Below are 18,750 nucleotides of genomic sequence, written 5' to 3' on the forward strand. Positions count from 1 at the left end.
AAGCTCGAAGCACAGAGAGAGTGCACACAGAAAACTTCTAAATGGAATGAATTGCAAAACAGAGTGAGGACTTTTAAACGGGAGTTTGGTGAGAATGGGAGTTAGGTGCAGAGGGGGAAGGAGCTGCTAAGTAATCTAAACCAAGGGACAACAGTAAATAAGTAAACATATAAATAAATAATCTAAGGGGATAAAATTAAATAAGTAGAGGATAATAACATTAAAGGGATCTGAATTGCATTAAATAAAAATCTGGTATACATAAATAATTAATAAATAGAAGTTAAGGAGATGCTAAACTAAAGCATATATATAACATAAGTAGATAGACTTTTAAGTAAATGATGAGACCGCTGAGACCTGTTGTCTACAATTTCTGTACCATGTGGGAACTCCAAGATGCTTCATGTGTCCTGGATAACCACATGTGCAGGAATTACCTCAAGCTGCTCGAGCTCGAGCTTTGTTCCAGGAGATGGTCACCCCATAGCCACATAGAGTTCAGGAGGATAGTAAGTGGGTGGCCATCTGGCAGGGTTGGAAGAGGCAGGCGGTGCAGGAGCAGAGACCAGATGGCCTCCTTCTGTGCTGTTCCGTTCTATGATTCTATGTTCACCCAGTTTGGTCTCAAACCCCTCTACCTGTTATAAAGTTGTAGTTTAGGATGAGACATTAAACCAAGGCCCCATCTACCCTCTTAGGTGGTCGGAAAAGATCCCACGGCACTATTTGAAGAAGAGCAGGGGAGTTCTCCTGGTGTCCTGACCAACATTTATCCCTCAACCAACACCTAAAACAGATTACAAAAGCAAAATACTGCGGATGCTGGAAATCTGAAATAAAACAGAAAATGCTGAAAAACATTCAGCAGGTCAGGCAGCATCTAAATCAAATTATCTGGTCATTATCACATTGCTGTTTGTGGGACCTTGCTGTGCATATATTGGCTGCCGCATTTCCCTACATTACAACAGTGATTACACTTCAAAAGTACTTCATTGGCTGTAAAGTGCTTTAGGATGACCTGAGGTTGTGAAAGGTGCTATATAAATGCAAGTCTTTCTTTACTTCTTACTTTCTTTACATTAGAGATACATTTAAACCATAAAGTTATATCACTGTAATATTAATAGGTTATATACAGATTCAAGGAGGGGAGTTTTAACCTAACTTGTTGGGCGGGAAACCCACAGGATGGTGTGGAATGTTGGTTTTATACCCCATTGAGGGTATTGCTTTCCATTGAGTAAGCAATGTTGCACCCTATCCCGTCAGTTTCCTGATGGGCAGCTTAGGTTAAAATTGGCCCCTGCAGTGTCTGAAATAAAAGCAAGCAAAACCCAACCAGCCGAGGGAGGTAGGCATCTCTGCTACCGGGTCTAAAGATTAAGTTTGTTTGGTTGCTTGCACAGTTTTGACCCAGATAATTATTAATGTGCTAGCCTGGGTCATTGCAACAGAGCAACACTGGGCATAGGTGGGTTTAAATTAAAGTGACTGCCGTCAGGAGGACCTTTTCTAACTCCATGGAATGCTCTTGGGAACGAACGTATTGTCTGTATGTGTTCTAACAGTCTGATCAATATTGACTTGGTATGTAGGCTCTTTTCCAGTGATTTTTGCTGTATGCGGCCCTTTGTCTCTGCACGTATCTTTTGAGCTTGTTTACTTGGGCCTTAATAAGCCAAAAGTTTTATTGGCATTGCCTTAGGGGAGGGAAGGGCCTTTCCTGACAGTGGTGATAGAATCATAAAATCTTATAGCGCAGAAGAAGGTTATTCAGCTCATTGTGCCTGCTCTTTGAAAGAGCTATCCAATTAGTCCTACTCACCCACTCTTTCCCAATAGCCCTGCAATATTTTCCTTTTCAAGGACACATCCAAAGGATGGTGATAAATGGATATTACTCTCCTTGGGAAAAGTAACCAGTGATGTTCCACAGGGATCTATTTTGGGACCCCTGTTCTTCCCACATATCTGTGACTGATATAAAAAAAAGGTGATTGTGTTTTTACTTTGACTGATGACATGAAGCTATATGGGCAGATGACAAGTAGAAAGCAGATTGATTGTGTTGGGAAAGACTTGGGCCAAATATATAGATGAGAATATGGTTATAAATGTTGGAACAGAATAGTAAACTTCTGCAGGCAATGGCTGAAAAGGAAAATGATTTGGGAGTGATAATTGATCCTACGGTGAGAGTATCTGGTCAGTGTGCAGAAGTCCATCAAAAAGGCAAGTAGGTATTGATGAGCATCTGAAGGACATTGGATTACAAGTTAGAATCCTTCCTAGAATTGGTAAGAAAAATGAGGAGAGGCAAAATAAACTAAATGGTACAATTTTAAAGGGGGTGCAGGAACAGAGAGACCTGGGGGTTTACGTACACAAATCTTTGAAGGTGGCAGGACAAGTTGAGAAGGCTGTTAAAAAAGCATATGGGATCCTGGGCTTTATTAATAGAAGCATAGTGTACAAAAGCAAGGAAGTTATACTAAATCTTTATAAAACACTGGTTTGATCTCAGCTGGAATATTGTGTTCAATTCTGGGTACCACACTTTAGGAAGGATGTCAAGGCCTTAGAGACAGTGCAGAAGAGATTTACTAGAATGGTATCATGGATGAGGGACATCAGTTAAGTGGAGAGATTAAAGAAGCGACCAGGAGTCCTGAAGGCTGTGTTGCTTGCCCGATGCAAGGGTTAAAGACATCTCCTCGCAGCTGGAGAAGATCTTGGAGCAGGAGGGGGAAGATCCAGTTGTCGTGGCCCATGTAGGAACCAACGACGTAGGTAGAACTAGGAATGAGGTTCTGCTGAGGGAGTTTGAGGAGCTAGGGTCCAAATTAAAAAGCAGAACCTCAAAGGTAATAATCTCTGGATTACTACCTGAGCTACATGCAAATTGGCATAGGGACAAACAGATTAGATGGTTAAATGCGCGGCTGGAAGAGTGGTGTGTGAGGCAAGGGTTTCAATTCATGGGGTACTGGCACTAGGACTGGGAAAAGAGGAGCTGTTCCTTTGGGACAGGCTCCACTTAAACCGGGTTGGGGCCAGTGTCCTGGCAAATTGAATAAGTAGGGCGGTAGATAGGGCTTTGAACTAATAAGGAGGGGGGATAGTTCAGGTAAGGGTAAATTTATAAGTCTAAAGAGAAAAGTCAAGACTGTGGAGCAGAGTAGCGATTTGTGTAGAAACAAGCAGAGTGTGTCAGGAAGGGACAGAGAGTTTACAAAGGTGATAGGGCATATCAGGAAAAAATAGTAAAAAGTTAAAACTAAAGGTGCTATCTCTGAAGCACAAAGCATTCATAACAAGATAAATGAATTAATGGCACAAATAGAGATAAATGGGTTTGATCTAGTAGCCATTACTGAGACGTAGTTGCAGGGTGACCAAGGTTGGGAACTAAATATTCCAGGGTATTTGACTTTTAGAAAAGATAGACAAAATGGAAAGGGGGGTGGGGTAGCCCTGATAATAAAGGATGAGATAATAGCAGTAGTGAGAAAGGATCTTAGCTCAGAAAATCAGAATGTAGAATCAGTATGGGTGGGGCTAAGAAAGAACAAGGAGCAGAATACACTGGTGGGAGTAGTTTATAGGCCCCCTAACAGTAGTTACAGTGTTGGACAGAGTACAAACCAGGAAATTAGAGAAGCATGTAACAAGGGTAATGCAATATCACGGGGGACTTTAATCTTCATATAGATTGGGCAAACCAAATTGTCAAAAGTAGTTTGGAGGACGAGTTCATGGAATGCATTCGAGACAGTTTTCTAGAACAATATGTCGAGGAACCAACTAGGTAATAGGCTATTTTAGATCTAGTATTGTGTAATGAGACAGGGTTAATTAGTAATCTTACAATAAAGGATCCTCTGGGAAGAGTGATCATAACATGATAACATTTCATTTTGAGTTTGAGAGTGTTGTAGTTAAGTCCGAAATTGGGGTCTTAAATTTAAACAAAACCAATTACATAGGTATGAGGGGCTACGATAGATTGGGAAATTAGATTAAAAGATATGATGGTAGATAAGCAATGGTGAACATTTAAAGAAATAATTCATAATTCTCAACAAATAGACATTCCCTTGAGGAATAAAAACTCCACGGGAAAAGTGGTCCAACTGTGGCTAACTAGAGAAGTCAAGGATAGTATTAGATTAAATGAAGAGGCTTACAATGCTGCCAAAAAGAGTAGTAAGCCTGAGGATTGAGAGGGTTTTAGAAATCAGCAAAGAATGACCAAGAAATTGATAAAGAGGTAGAAAATTGAATCTGAGAGTAAACTAGCAAGAAATACAAAAACAGATTGTGAGAGTTTCTACAAGTATCTAAAAAGGAAGAGATTAGCAAAAGTAAACGTGGGTCCCTTAGAAGCAAAGAGAGGAGAAATTATAATGGGGGAAAAGGAAATGGCAGAGACGTTAAACAAATATTTTGTATCTGTCTTCACAGTGGAAGACACAAAAAATATCAGAAATAGTGGGGAACCAAGGGTCTAATGAGAGTGAAGAACCTAAAGTAATTAATATTAGTAAAGAAAAAGTGCTGGAGAAATTAATGGGATTAAAAGCGACAAATCCCCTGGATGGCCTACATCTTATGGTTTTAAAAGAGGTGGCTGCAGAGATAATGGATACATTGGTTTTGATCTTCCAGAATTCCCTATATACTAGAATGGTCCCCATGGATTGGAAGGTAGCAAATGTAACCCCACTATTCAAGAAAGGAGAGAGAGCCAAAGCAGGGAACTATAAGCTAATTAGCCTATCATCAATCGTAAGGAAAATGCTAGAATCCATTGTTAAGGACATGGTAACAGGGCACTTAGAAATCATAATATGATTAGGCAGAGTCAACACGGTTTTATGAAAGAGAAATCATGCTTGACAAATCTATTAGACTTTTTTGAGGCTGTAACCAGAGAGATAGATAAGGCGGAACCAGTGGATGTAGAACATTTGGATTTTCAAACGGCATTCGATAAGGTGCCACACAAGAGGTTGTTACACAAGATTAGGATTCATGGGATTGGGAGTAATATATTAGCATGGATTGAGGATTGGTTGATGGACAGAAAACAGGGAGTTGGAATAAACAGGTCATTTTCCGTTTAGCAGGTTGTAACTAGTGGGGTGCCACAAGGATCAGTGCTTGGGCCTCAGCTGTTTACAATCTATATTAATGAATTAGATGAGGGGACCGAGTGCAATGTATTCAAGTTTGCTGACGATACAAAGCTAGATGGGAAAGTAAATTGTGAGGAGGACGCAAAGAGGCTACAAAGAGATATAGACAGGTTAAGTGAGTGGGCAAGAAGGTGGTAGATGGAGTATAATGTGGGGAAATGTGAAATTATCCACTTTGGTAGGAAGAATAGAAAAGCAGAATATTTTTTAAAAGGTGAGAAACTAGTAAATGTTGGTATTCAGAGGGATTTGGGTGTCCTTGTACACAAATCTCGGAATGTTAACATGCAGGTACAGCAAGCAATTAGGACGGTAAATGGTATGTTAGTCTGTATTGCAAGGTGTCTGGAGTATAAGAGTAAGGAAGTCTTTCTGCAATTATATAGGGCTCTGGTGAGACCACACCTGAGTACTTTGTAGTTTTGGTCTCCTTACCTAAGGAAGGAAATACTTGCTTTTGAAAGGGTGCCATGAAGATTCACTAGATTGATTCCTGGGATGAGAGGGTTGTCCTATGAGGAGAGATTGAGTAGAATGGGCCTATACTGTCTGGAGTTTAGAAGAATGAGAGGTGATCTCATTGAAACATATAAGATTCTTAGAGGGCTTGACAGGGTAAATGCTGAGAGGCTGTTTCCCCTGGCTGGAGAGTCTAGAACTAAGGTGTACAGTCTCAGGATAAGGGGTCAATCATTTAGGACTGAGATGAGGAAAAATTTCATCACTCAGAGGATTGTGAATCTTTGGAATTCTCTACCCCAGAGGACTGTGGATGCTCAGTTGTTGAGTATAATTCAAGACTGAGATCGATAGATTTTTGGACACTAAGGGAATCAAGGAATATGGGGATTGGGCGGGAAAGTGGTAGAAGATCAGCCATGATCTTATTGAATGGTGGAGCAGGCTCGAGAGGCCTTATAGCCTATTCATGCTCCTAATTCTTAAGTTCTTAAGCTGGGGTTGTTCTCTTTAGAACAGGGAGATTTGATAGAGGTGTTCAAAATCATGAACAGTTTTGATAGAGTAAATAAGGAGAAACTGTTTCCAGTGGCAGAAGTGTCAGTAACCAGAGGACACAGATTTAAGGTGATCGGCAAAAGAGCCAGAGGCGACATGAGGAAACATTTTTTTACACAGCGAGTTGTTGTGATCTGGAATGCACTGCCTGAAAGGGTGGTGGAAGCAGATTCAATAGTAACTTTCAAAAGGGAATTGGATAAATAGTTGAAGGGAAAACATTTACAGGGCTATGGAGAAAGAGCAGGGGAATGGGACTAATTGGATAGCTCTCTTAAAGAGCCGGCACAGGCATGATGGGCCGAATGGGCTCGCCTGTGCTGTACCTACCATGATACTATAATACTATGAACAAGTTATACTGACACTGCACAGATCAGTGGTGAGGCCAGCTCTGAAGTGTAGAGTTTTGGTCACCTTACTTCAAAAAGGATCTGGAGGCAACAGAAAGGTTTCAGAGAAGGGTCCGTGGGATGATTCCAAGCTTTTGTGGTCTAAGTTATGAAAGGCCAAGCAACCAAGCTTATTTCTGTTGGAGAAAAGAAGACTGGAGGGAGACAAATCTTTAAAATGATTGAAATATATAAATGAAGTTGAAGTAAAGGAGTCATTTAGGTCAGATAATGAGCATTGTAGACCCAAGAACAAAATTCACAAGTCTCGAGCAAGGTTAGAGTTTAAGAAAACATTTCTTTACCACAGGAGTAGGTGGTTGATTTGGGGTGATTGACACCTTTAGAGGGAGCTCGGTCAATATCTGTTGAAAATGGGAGCCTGAGGGTTAGACGGATATTAACAGCATCCCAGGGAGACAGGGGATGGAATTTAGGGGTTCTTAAAGTAGGAGACCAATAGGAGGTGTGACAGGGGAAGGAAATCCATGATACAATAAGACATGGACTGGAAAGAGTGGGCTTCATGGACTGAAGGGGCTTTTCTCAGTCCAGACTTTCTCACTACCATTTTAATCCATTCTAATTGTTGTTTTAATTCTTAGTAAAGCAGATCTTTGTCTTTTTCACAGCTTTCACCGAGGAAGAGTTGGACGCCATGAAAAACCTGAAGAGACTATGCCTGCTCACCGTCTTTCTGTTTACTTGTGCTATCCTCTACAAACAATTTAAATTCATCATCGGCTATCAACAAACGATGGTTCAATCTGATATTGATTATCCCAGACCGGACGCAACCCCCGGGCTCATGTTTGTAGATTCCACCGATAAAGTGGAGCTCTCGCCGCTGTCCGTTTGCTCGGTGGAGTCAGCAGCCCGAGCAAATCCCGAGAAACCCATTTATTATTTCATAAGAGGTTTCAATGGGAATTTATCAGACTACCCAGATCAATACATGATCTTCCAAACTCTTCAATCAATGAAAAACGTCATCCTATTACCCTTGAAGCTCAAAACACTCTTCGAAAATACCCCTTTGGATGACTGGTATCAAAAGGTAAGGAATTGCTGAGACCTTTTCAGCTGACAGATCAAACTCTTGGTTCTGTACACAGCTGTAATCGTCCTTGAATTGAGTAAAGAGGATTTTTTTTTGTTTATAAAAGTTGAGGAAAAGCCGAAGATGAAGAACGACCATGTGCTCCATTGGAGATCCTGGTGTTGGCTTTCCGCCCTCATCACATTGGTTTGAAAAACGCTCTCTGCACCTCCACCTTTCCCAACTCCACCTTTCCCACCCTCCCCTTTCCCCACCCTCTCCTTTCCTAACCCCCGCCTTTCCCACCTCCTGCTTTCCCAACTCCACCTTTCCCCGCCCTCTCCTTTGCCCACCCCAGCCTTTCCCCACCCTCTCCTTTCCCCACCCTCTCCTTGCCCCACCCTACCTTTCCCCACCCTCTCCTTTCCCCACCCTCTCCTTTCCCCACCCTCTCCTTTCCCCACCCTCTCCTTTCCCCACCTTCTCCTTTCCCCACCCCCGTCTTTTAAATATCGGCACTATGTTTGCTTGTAATCAGAACAATGAAACCTCATCGGAGCGTAAAACCAGGCGGGCTATAAATCAGACTTCCGACCCAATCAGGCCCCACTCCCATCAGGTGCGTTAGGTTAAAATCGGGGCCTCTGTCTCTTCTCGCCTGTAAGTCTGCTAATCTCTAGGTATGCCCCTCACACAATTTCTATCCTTCTCTGATCACCTTGTCCCTCTCTCACTGAATGCCTTTGTTTCTTTCTGAATGTCTGCTGTATGTCTGCCCCTCACACAGTTTCTAACTAGACACCTTTCTCTTTTTTGTTCTCTATGTTTCACTTTCTCCGTCTCCTTCACTTGCTCCAAGACTCCAAACCTTGGAGAGCCACAGAAGTTATCCTGTGTCTCCATGACGATGTGAATGGGCTGTGTACCATTTTACCACATTTGTACAAGAGAGCTGGAAGCCAGGGATTTAAACGAGGTTTCTGCCGCACGTCCGGTGATGTTTAGGCGGTGGAGTGGGAGCAGCTCCGAGGAAATTCTCAGCCATAGAATCATAGGACCATAGAGGTTTACAGAACAGAAGGAGCCCATTCAGCCCATCGTGTCTGTGCCAGCCCTTTGCTAGACCAAAACAACACTAATCCCACTGCCCTGCTGTCACCCTAAAGTCCTGCACAGAACCATAGAAGTTTATGTTGTTTCGAAACAGACCAACATTAATGAGCAATCCGCTGCTGGTGCCTGAGCAGCTCTATTACTGTACAATGAATACAATGTACTGCTAAAATTCTAAACAAGATTCTTATAAATAAAGGAAGATAAATTAAACAGACATTAATAAAGCAAAGAGAGTAACCCAGCCTTAAAATTGAACTGCTTCTTTTCAAACGTATGAATTGGTATATCAACATTGTACACCAGGAGCAGTAGGAAATGGACTAACGGGATTCCCAACATGGAAACTTCAGCACTTCACTGGGCTATTAACAGAGCTGTCAACATTGATTCATAGTAATTGTCCGCTTTCACTAGCACGATGGATGCTGGGATAGCCTCCTTCCGTATCCTCGCTATAATAAAGAGAAAACACATGAGATTGTGATCCTGAGGGCAGGAGACCATGACCTCAAATGTGAGACTCCTCACTGAATATGGGAGAGTTCATTAGATGTATTCAGCAGAGTCTGAGGCCTTCTCCATGGAGTGAGAGGGAAAACTGCGGAGTGAATCCATCCAGACTGCTTTCACACATCTAGTGACTGGTGAGAGAGTGAGATTGGTAGAAAGTTTGAGACAGGTCACCTCCCTGTCCTCCTCATCATTTCACCTGGCAAGTGAAAGGTGACTGAAGCAAACTTATACATCGATTCCCAATGTGGAGCCATCTGGAGAACAGATTGAGCAATTTTACTTCTATATAAGTTTAGCAGCGGCCACAGTGGGAGCTGGGGAGCAGCAAATGATTGATTCAGCAGTGTTTTTATGTTGCAAATAACTTGTTCACTTGGAATATAGTTTCAGACTTCTCTTTGATGATTTTAAAGAACGAGAGGGGTAAACAAGCAAAAGGGGGAAAAAGCTGGGTAACGATGGGCAATGGAGGAGGGAACACTTTACAAATGATCACCTTTAATTCTGTATAACACAGGTAGACCCAGATTTGGAAACCTACTGGATTCATGTGCTCTCAGATGCCTGTAGGCTAGCTCTCCTGTGGAAATACGGTGGCATCTACCTGGACACGGACATCATATCCTTAAAACCATTGCGTTTCACAAACTTCATCTGCGCCCAACAGGAAAATCTTGCCAATGGAGCAGCTCTGGGACTGAGCCGGCACCACAACTTCACACAGGACTGCATGGAAGATTACGTCAAGAATTATGAGGGTACAATTTGGGGTCAACAAGGCCCTCTGCTAATGAGCCGTGTATTGAGACGCTGGTGTAAAACAGAAGACCTTGACGAATTTATTGATGCAAAGTGCAAAGACATTTCCTACCTGCCTTCAAAGTTTTTCTATCCAATTCCATACACAGATTGGGAAAAATACTTTGAACATTGGACGCTGGACAATATCAAAGCTACTTTCTCAGATACGTATGGAGCACATATTTGGAATTTTCTAAGCTCTGGGAAACAGGATAATATGAACGATGGGAGTAGAGGGCTATTAGAATACTTTTTCCGTGAATATTGTCCAAGAACATACAACACTTTTTATACAAATCAGTGATTAAATTCAACCTTCTGTTTTGCTTATTTGCATAAAATGTATATTGTATAATTTATTTCACACTAATCTGCTGTTTGAAAAAAAATCACCTACAGCTCCCCTACTGGCCCAGTGAGTAATTGCACTGCCTGGTTCGATACTGAGTCACACAGACCTGGAATGTTCCAGGTTCATTCCCCACGCTGTGCCCAGTCAAGCAGATTTCGGATAGGATGGATGTTGGGGCACTGTAATTGGCCAAAGGACTCCTGGGCTCAGGGGAGAAGAAAAGTAGCCGAAGTTCATAATCTTGGTCACTGTCCATGGCTTTACTGGGAAATGTATGTGTGTTCATGTTGAATGAGGGCAGGTTCCAGCTTGGCTATGATACACCCCTTGGTTGAATTGCCTGCTGACACTCACTATCTAGACTTGTGTGTGATGAGGTACTGGCTTCCCTGATACTGCTCGCCAACATGAGCCAGTGCTTTTAGGAGGGGAGGTGATAAAATTGGACAGGGAGAGTAATACACAATTCAATTCGCAATATGTTAACACCAGTGGCACAAAATGATCATAAGAAAGTACAGAAGGAGAAAAGGAAATTCAGTATATGGCCCATGGAACCCGCTTCTAAAATTTAAAGATCTGATAATGACTTAAAAGAGTCGTGGATAGATGGAAAAGGCCACCAGTGAATGAGGTTTTCAGACCCTCCACATTGTCCCCTGTCACGAGCTCTGCTCTATCTGCTTGTTCTCCTGAGGGAGAATTCTGCCTTCTTTATTCCTCACCCTTAAAGTTAGGAGTCTTACAACACCAGGTTATAGTCCAACAGCTTTATTGGAATCACAAGCTTTAGGAGCTTTCCTCCTTCGTCACTCACCTGACGAAGGAGGAAAGCTCCGAAAGCTTGTGATTCCAATAAAGCTGTTGGACTATAACCTGGTGTTGTAAGACTCCTTACATTTGTCCACCCCAGTCCATCACCGGCATCTCCACATCATGACCCTTAAAGTTGAATGAGATGAGACTCCAGAGCCTTTCAATTTGCTTTTCACAATTGACATTTCCAGCGCCCCAGGCACCCTTCTGTTCCCTGATATTTGATCTTATTCGCTCATACTTATCCCTATTAACTTCAATACCATTCCCAACCAGGCATCCATCCATCTCCTTATTGAAGACGTACAACCTTAGAGCTTTAACTGTTTTCCTGGGATTTCACCTCCACTATTCCTTTCCATCACTGCGGCAAAAATTGAAATGATGTCCAGTTCTGGTTGTGCATTATTCAATTTTAAAAAATACAATGTATCACTGATTTAAGTTCACAGAAGAGTTTTTTAAAGTACATCAAGAAAAAGAGAATGGCAACGGAGGAGATGGGCCCATTAAAAACAGTACATGGTCAAGGACAAGAACATGATCAATGAATATTTTTTGCCTGTCGTTCCCGAGGTATAGGGAAGACTAGAGATTTATAACAGGTAGAAACATAGAAACATAGACAATAGGAGCAGGAGTAGGCCATTCGGCCCTTCGAGCCTGCTCTGCCATTCAAAATGATCATGGTTGATCCTCTATCTCAATAGCATATTCCCGCGCTCTCCCCATACTCCTAGATGCCTTTTGTATCTGGAAATCTATCTATCTCCTTCTTAAATATATTCAGTGACTTGGCCTCCACAGCCTTCTGTGGTAGAGAATTCCACAGGTTCACCACCCTCTGAATGAAGAAATTTCTCCTCATCTCAGTCCTAAATGTCCTACCCCATATCCTGAGACTGTGACCCCTCGTTCTGGATCCCCCAGCCAGGGGAAACATCCTCCCTGCATCCAGTCTGTCTAGCCCTGTCAGAATTTTATATGTTTCAATGAGATCCCCTCCCATTCTTCTAAACTCGAGTGAATACAGGCCGAGTCGACCCAATCTCTCCTCATACGACAGTCCTGCCACCTCAGGAATCAGTCTGGTGAACCTTCGCTGCACTCCCTCTATGGCAAGTATATCCTTTCTTAGGTAAGGAGACCAAAACTGCACACAATACTCCAGGTGTGGTCTCACCAAGGCCCTGTATAACTGCAGTAAAACATCCTTGCTCCTGTACTCAATTCCTCTTGCAATGAAGGCCAACATACCATTTGCCTTCCTAACTGCTTGCTGCGCCTGCATGTTTGCTTTCAGTGACTGGTGTACAAGGACACCCAGGTCCCTTTGTACATCAACATTTCCCAATCTATCACCATTTAAGTAATACTCTGCCTTTCTGTTTTTCCTTCTGAAGTGGATAACTTCACAGGAAATTTACGGGAATTAATATAAACAAATATATTGTAATAGATAAAATAATGGGATTGAAGCTGGACAAATCTCCAGACCCATACGGTTTCCACCTCAGGTACTAAAAAAGATAGGCAAGGAAATTGGAGAGACGCTAATGTTAATGTTCTAAAGCTCACTAGATTCAGGGATCGTACAGGAGGACTGGAAGACAGCAAAAGTTGGACAGTTATTACAAAAGTGCAAACCAAGAAACTACAGGCCAGTGAGTTTAATGTCAATAGTGGAAACATTTGCTACTATCCATTATCAGGGAGAGAGCAAGTGAACACTTGGAAAGGTAAAAGCTGGTTAGGGAGAACCAGCACGATCTTGTCAAGTAGTCTTTTCTAACTAACCTAATAGATTCCTTTGACAGAGTCACTGAGGTGGTGGATACAGCAGGATCAATTGATGTTGCATACATGGATTTTCAGGTCTTTGATAAGGTTCCACACAAGAGGTTGCTAGTTAAATTGAGATGCGTGGAACTGCAGATGCCTCACAAAATGGATAAGGAACTGGTTGGAAAATGGATGCAGAAAGTTGGGATAAAAGAGACTTTCTCAGATTGATGAGCAGTGACCACTGGGATTGATGCTGAGGTTCCAGCTTTTCTTTCTATATATAAATGATCAGGGAAATAGAGGGGGTATGACCAAGTTTGCAGATAATACTAAACTAGGAGGTATTGTGAAGAAAATTGCAAATGGAGGTGGATAGATTAAATGAGGGAGCAGAATAGGCAGGTGCAATTTAACATAAAGTGTGAGATAGTATATTTTAGACTTTTTAAAGGCAGATGGGAGTTTAATCTAAATGGGGAAGCATTGATGAACAATTTATTTTAGGGCTCCGGATACGTAAGTAATTACAAGATAGCTCACTGGTGCAAGAAGTGTTCAAAAAAGATAACGGGATCTAGGCTTCATCATAAGAGCTTTAGGGATAAAAATGAGGATATAGTACTGCAATTATGCAGAGTCCACCTGTTCATTTTTGGGTGTCCCATCTTAGGAAGAGCTTGAAGTGAAAGGATTGAGTTATGATGAGGGACTGGATGAACTTGGGTCATATTCCTTGGACATGAAGAGGCTAAGGGCTGATCCAATTGCGATGTTTACAGTTGTGGAGGCAATTGACTGGGTTGAGAACGATTGACTCTTCCCTCTAGTAGGAGACTGCAGAACAAGAGAATCTTTGAATTTGAGTAGAAGTGGTTAAACATAAATCCAGGAAAACTTATTCACACGAGGGGTTGTGAAAAAGTGGAACGCACTATCCCAGGTGGCCATAGATGCAAAGTGAATTGAGGTGTTTAAACAGGAGATAGGTACCTACCTGGGAAGGAGGGGCATTAAGGGGTTTGCAGAAAAGTCGGGGAGTCTGGATTAAAAAGATAGACCTGCCATGGGCTAACAGAAAATTTTTTAATTTCAAAATATACTTAATTTCTTAAAATTTAAAGATACACACAATCCAATGTAAAAGGGCACAATTTCAAGCAATGCAGTTCAAACCAATACAATGCAGATCGTACACTATGATCCCATTATTGAAATTCCAAACACAGTAACTATCATCTAATACATTCTGTATAATACAAGGTGGGGTGGCCTAACCCGGTGGCCAGTCCCCACAGAGCCTTAGTGTAGGCCACACCTCGCTTCATTGCGTCCCCCCGCATGTACTCCTGGACCTTGGAATGTGCCAGTCGGCAACACTCGGTCATGGACGGCTCCTTCAGCTGGAAGACCAGCAGGTTTCGGGCGGACCAAAGGACATCCTTCAACAAGTTGATGGTCTTCCAACCGCAGGTGATATCTGTCTCTGTGAGCGTCCCGGGAAACAGCCCGTAGAGCACAGCGTCCTGTGTTACCGAACTGTTGGGGATGAACCGGGACAGATACCAACACATCTCTCCCCAACACCCTCTGCGTGATGGGATAGCCCATCAGGAGGTGGGCGGCGGTCTCCTCCTCCCCGCCACGGTCTCGAGGGCAGCTCGCGGTGGCGCTGAGATTCCGTGCGTGTTGGAAGGACGGCACTGAGAGGGCCTTTCTCACCACCATCCAGGCTACATCCCGGTGCCTATTGGTCAGTTCTGGCGACGAGACGTTCTGCCAAATGGCATCGACCATCTGGTCGGGGAAAAACCCGATCGAGTCCTCCCTCCTTTCCTTGCAGGACTCTTAGATCTTTCGTGTCGAGCTCTGTCTGATGGCCTTGTGGCCGAAGGGGTTCCTCCTCAAGAACTTCTCCACCTGGGACAGATGTGGGGGGAGGGGGGGGGGGGGGGCGCGTTTGGGAATCGACGCCAGGGTCTTGTTGGCTGGTGTGTCCGTGAGATCCTTGGCCAGGTCCGGCTCCTCGGCCGTCACTGGTGCTTCGCCCTCCGCGACCGTTGTGCTGCTCCCGGTTGCCCGGAGTTGGGGGACCTCACTCTCCGTGTTGCTTCTCCCAGTTGTCCATAGTTGAGGGATCTCACTCTCCGCATTGCTGCTCCCAGTTGCCCGGAGTTGGGGGACCTCGCTCTCCACGTTGCTTCTCCCGGTTGCCCGGAGTTGGGGGACCTCGTCGCTACCCCCGGCGTCGAGGAGTTGGGGTGTGCTGGGTGTGTTGCTGCTCCCGGTGCCCTGGAGCTGAGTGTTGCTGCTCCCAAGTTGCTGGAGCTGGAGCGTGTTGTTGGTGTCGCTGGTCACCGGCGCATTGTGCCGCTTCCTTTGATGAAGGTGGGGTTTCCCCCCTTTCCTTGTTCATCAGCCGAGGAGTGGTCGCTGTTGTGTGTTGGGGACTCCAAGTTCCTCTTGCTGCTGTTCACACCTTTGGTGCTCATGCCTCTGGTCCTACGGGACTTCCTCTTTTTCTTTCCTTGTGTCATCCATCCTTCTTCCTTCCCTTCTTTGCCTTCCCTCGGCTCTGCGTTCTCAGGGGAGGCCTCAGGGCTGGGTGTCGGGGTTTAATTGCTTTCCCCGACTCTCCCTTCCTGCTCTTTGTCCTCCTCCTGGTCGTTGGCTCTTTCTCAGGGGTCCACGGCGGGCGGAGGGGTCCGGCCTCCTTTCAGGCAGCCACGACTGCTGCTCTCTTCTGCGTTTCTCGCCTTTCGCTGCCTGTGTGTAGCTTTGTCTGCAGTTTGGACAGGTCTTGTACAGGTGACCAGCCTCTCCAAACAAGTTTTTTTTAATTCGTTCATGGGATATGGGCGTCGCTGGCGAGGCCAGCATTTATTGCCCATCCCTAATTGCCCTTGAGAAGGTGGTGGTGAGCCGCCTTCTTGATCCGCTGCAGTCCGTGTGGTGAAGGTTCTCCCACAGTGCTGTTAGGGAGGGAGTTCCAGGATTTTGTCCCAGCGACGATGAAAGAACGGCGATATATTTCCAAGTCAGGATGGTGTGTGACTTGGAGGGGAATGTGCAGGTGGTGTTGTTCCCATGTGTCTGCTGCTTTTGTCCTTCTAGGTGGTAGAGGTCGCGGGTTTGGGAGGTGCTGTCGAAGAAGCCTTGGCGAGTTGCTGCAGTGCATCCTGTGGATGGTACACACTGCAGCCACAGTGCGCCGGTGGTGAAGGGGGTGAATGTTTAGGGTGGTGGATGGGGTGCCAATCAAGCGGGCTGCTTTGTCCTGGATGGTGTCGAGCTTCTTGAGTGTTGTTGGAGCTGCACTCATCCAGGCAAGTGGAGAGTATTCCATCACACTCCTGACTTGTGCCTTGTAGATGGTGGAAAGGCTTTGGGGAGTCAGGAGGTGAGTCACTCGCCGCAGAATACCCAGCCTCTGACCTGCTCTTGTAGCCACAGTGTTTATATGGCTGGTCCAGTTAAGTTTCTAGTCAATGGTGACCCCCAGGATGTTGATGGCGGTGGATTCGGCGATGGTAATGCCATTGAATGTCAAGGGGAGGTGGTTAGACACTCTCTTGTTTGAGATAGTCATTGCCTGGCACTTGTCTGGCACGAATGTTACTTGCCACTTATCAGCCCAAGCCTGGTTGTTGTCCAGATCTTGCTGTATGCGGGCACAGACTGCTTCATTATCTGAGGGATTGCGAATGGAACTGAACGCTATGCAATCATCAGCGAACATGCGCATTTCTGACCTTATGATGGAGGGAAGGTCATTGACGAAGCAGCTGAAGATGGTTGGGCCCAGGACACTGCCCTGAGGAACTCCTGCAGCAATGTCCTGGGGCTGAGATGATTGGCCTCCAACAACCACTACCATCTTCCTTTGTGCTAGGTATGATTCCAGCCACTGGAGAGTTTTCCCCGATTCCCATTGACTTCAATTTTACTAGGGCTCCTTGGTGTCATACTCGGTCAAATACTGCCTTGATGTCAAGGGCAGTCACTCTCACCTCACCTCTGGAATTCAGCTCTTTTGTCCATGTTTGGACCAAGGCTGTAATGGGGTCTGGAGCCGAGTGGTCCTGGTGGAACCCAAACTGAGCATCGGTGAGCAGGTTATTGGTGAGTAAGTGCCGCTTGATAGCACTGTCGACGACACCTTCCATCACTTTGCTGATGATTGAGAGTCGACTGATGGGGCGGTAATTGGCTGGATTGGATTTGTCCTGCTTTTTGTGGACAGGACATACCTGGACAATTTTCCACATTGTCGGGTAGATGCCAGTGTTGTAGCTGTACTGGAACAGCTTGGCTAGAGGCGTGGCTAGTTCTGGAGCACAAGTCTTCAGCACTACAGCCGGGATGTTGTCGGGGCCCATAGCCTTTGCTGTATCCAGTGCATTCAGCCGTTTCTTGATATCACGTGGAGTGAATCGAATTGGCTGAAGACTGGCTTCTGTGATGGTGGAGATATCGGGAGGAGGCCGAGATGGATCATCCACTCGGCACTTCTGGCTGAAGATGGTTGCAAACGCTTCAGCCTTGTTTTTTGCACTCACGTGCTGGACTCTGTTGCAGCACTTGGCCTCCTGACAGTCCAGTGTCTGGTGGCCCTCCTTCCTGCAGTCCCTAAAGATCATCGCCTTGCAGGCGGCTGCTCCGTGCCCAGGTTTGCCGCAGGATCGGCACACTCTGGGCTGCCCCTGGTACACCAAGTACTCACGACTCGTCCCGATCACGAAGCTTGATGGGAGGTGGATGATGTTTCTGTCGGCATTCATCCTCAGCTTCGCCTGGGTGCTCCTCTTCCTGGTCCAGATTCCGAACGTGTCCGCGATGTCGATGCACCGATCTGTTCCGTCCACGTACCTCTTGAGGAACATCAGCACATCCATGACGGGCACATGCTGGTTGAACATGTGGACCAACAGCGTCCGTTCCTTCTCCTGCGGGAATGCGAAGAGTGGCTCCATGGTGGGGAGCAACAACTGTGCTTCCTTCCCCTTCTCCTTGAAGCCCTGGAGCATCTTCCGGCATCCTTCGACATCCCTGAAGGTCACGTCAAAGTATCCGCTCCTCGGGAAGTCCTGCAGGCAGCAGATGTCCGCGGCCTCAAATCCGTATGCTCCCAGCAGAACCTTCCTCACAAAGATGCCCTTCCCACAGCATCGAAACAGCCCTCACCCAAGTCACGAGCAATGTTCTCTGTGACTGTGACCGTGGTGCATTATCGGTCCTCATCGTCCTCAACCTCTCTGCAGCCTTCGATATGATCAACTGTACATTTTACAGTACAGAAGGAGGCTATTTGGCCCATTGTGTCTGCCAGCTTGTTCCCAGAGCAATACAAAACTAAGTCCACCGCCCCGTTCTCTCTCCATCTGTTTTCATAATATACAGAACTAGGGCAAAACATTGTGCAGCAAATTCCAAAAACATCACTGATCCAAGCATTGAATTCCAATAAATTCTTGTTCCTCCTTGTTATAATCAATAACTGTAACAAGAATTATATGTCCCAGTAATTCTATGCTTAGTTTTGAGAACTAAAAGTAGATAAATGTGTCAAACTGTGCAGAGACATTAAGAATCCAAGCTTCTGGTTAAGGGATTTTTACCACAGTTCTTCATTTTAGCTTGTTGTACTTCTAATTTGTGTGGAATATCACGGAACATATGACTAGGGAATGTGTTAAACCAGACAGGCAGTGGATCATC

General features: G+C 44.8%; 1 protein-coding gene across 1 annotated transcript; it reads left to right on the forward strand.

Moving 5' to 3' along the window:
* The first annotated feature begins 1,494 nt into the window (after window positions 1-1,494).
* On the forward strand, window positions 1,495-10,386 carry LOC137331169 (lactosylceramide 4-alpha-galactosyltransferase-like). Its single transcript, XM_067994769.1, has 3 exons — window positions 1,495-1,593; window positions 7,246-7,670; window positions 9,799-10,386. The coding sequence occupies exons 2-3, from the start codon at window positions 7,272-7,274 to the stop codon at window positions 10,384-10,386; spliced, it is 987 nt and encodes a 328-aa protein (XP_067850870.1). The 5' UTR covers window positions 1,495-1,593; window positions 7,246-7,271.
* The last annotated feature ends 8,364 nt before the right edge of the window (window positions 10,387-18,750 follow it).

Source organism: Heptranchias perlo, chromosome 13, assembly GCF_035084215.1.
Source record: "Heptranchias perlo isolate sHepPer1 chromosome 13, sHepPer1.hap1, whole genome shotgun sequence".
In the NCBI taxonomy this organism is placed as follows: Eukaryota; Metazoa; Chordata; class Chondrichthyes; order Hexanchiformes; family Hexanchidae; genus Heptranchias; species Heptranchias perlo.

Excerpts from the sequence above, each read along its gene's own strand:
- LOC137331169 (XM_067994769.1), top strand. The coding sequence starts at position 7,272 with ATGAAAAACCTGAAGAGACTATGCCTGCTCACCGTCTTTCTGTTTACT. Across the intron at positions 7,671-9,798 it reads TGGATGACTGGTATCAAAAG|GTAGACCCAGATTTGGAAAC; the intron begins GTAAGGAATTGC and ends TGTATAACACAG.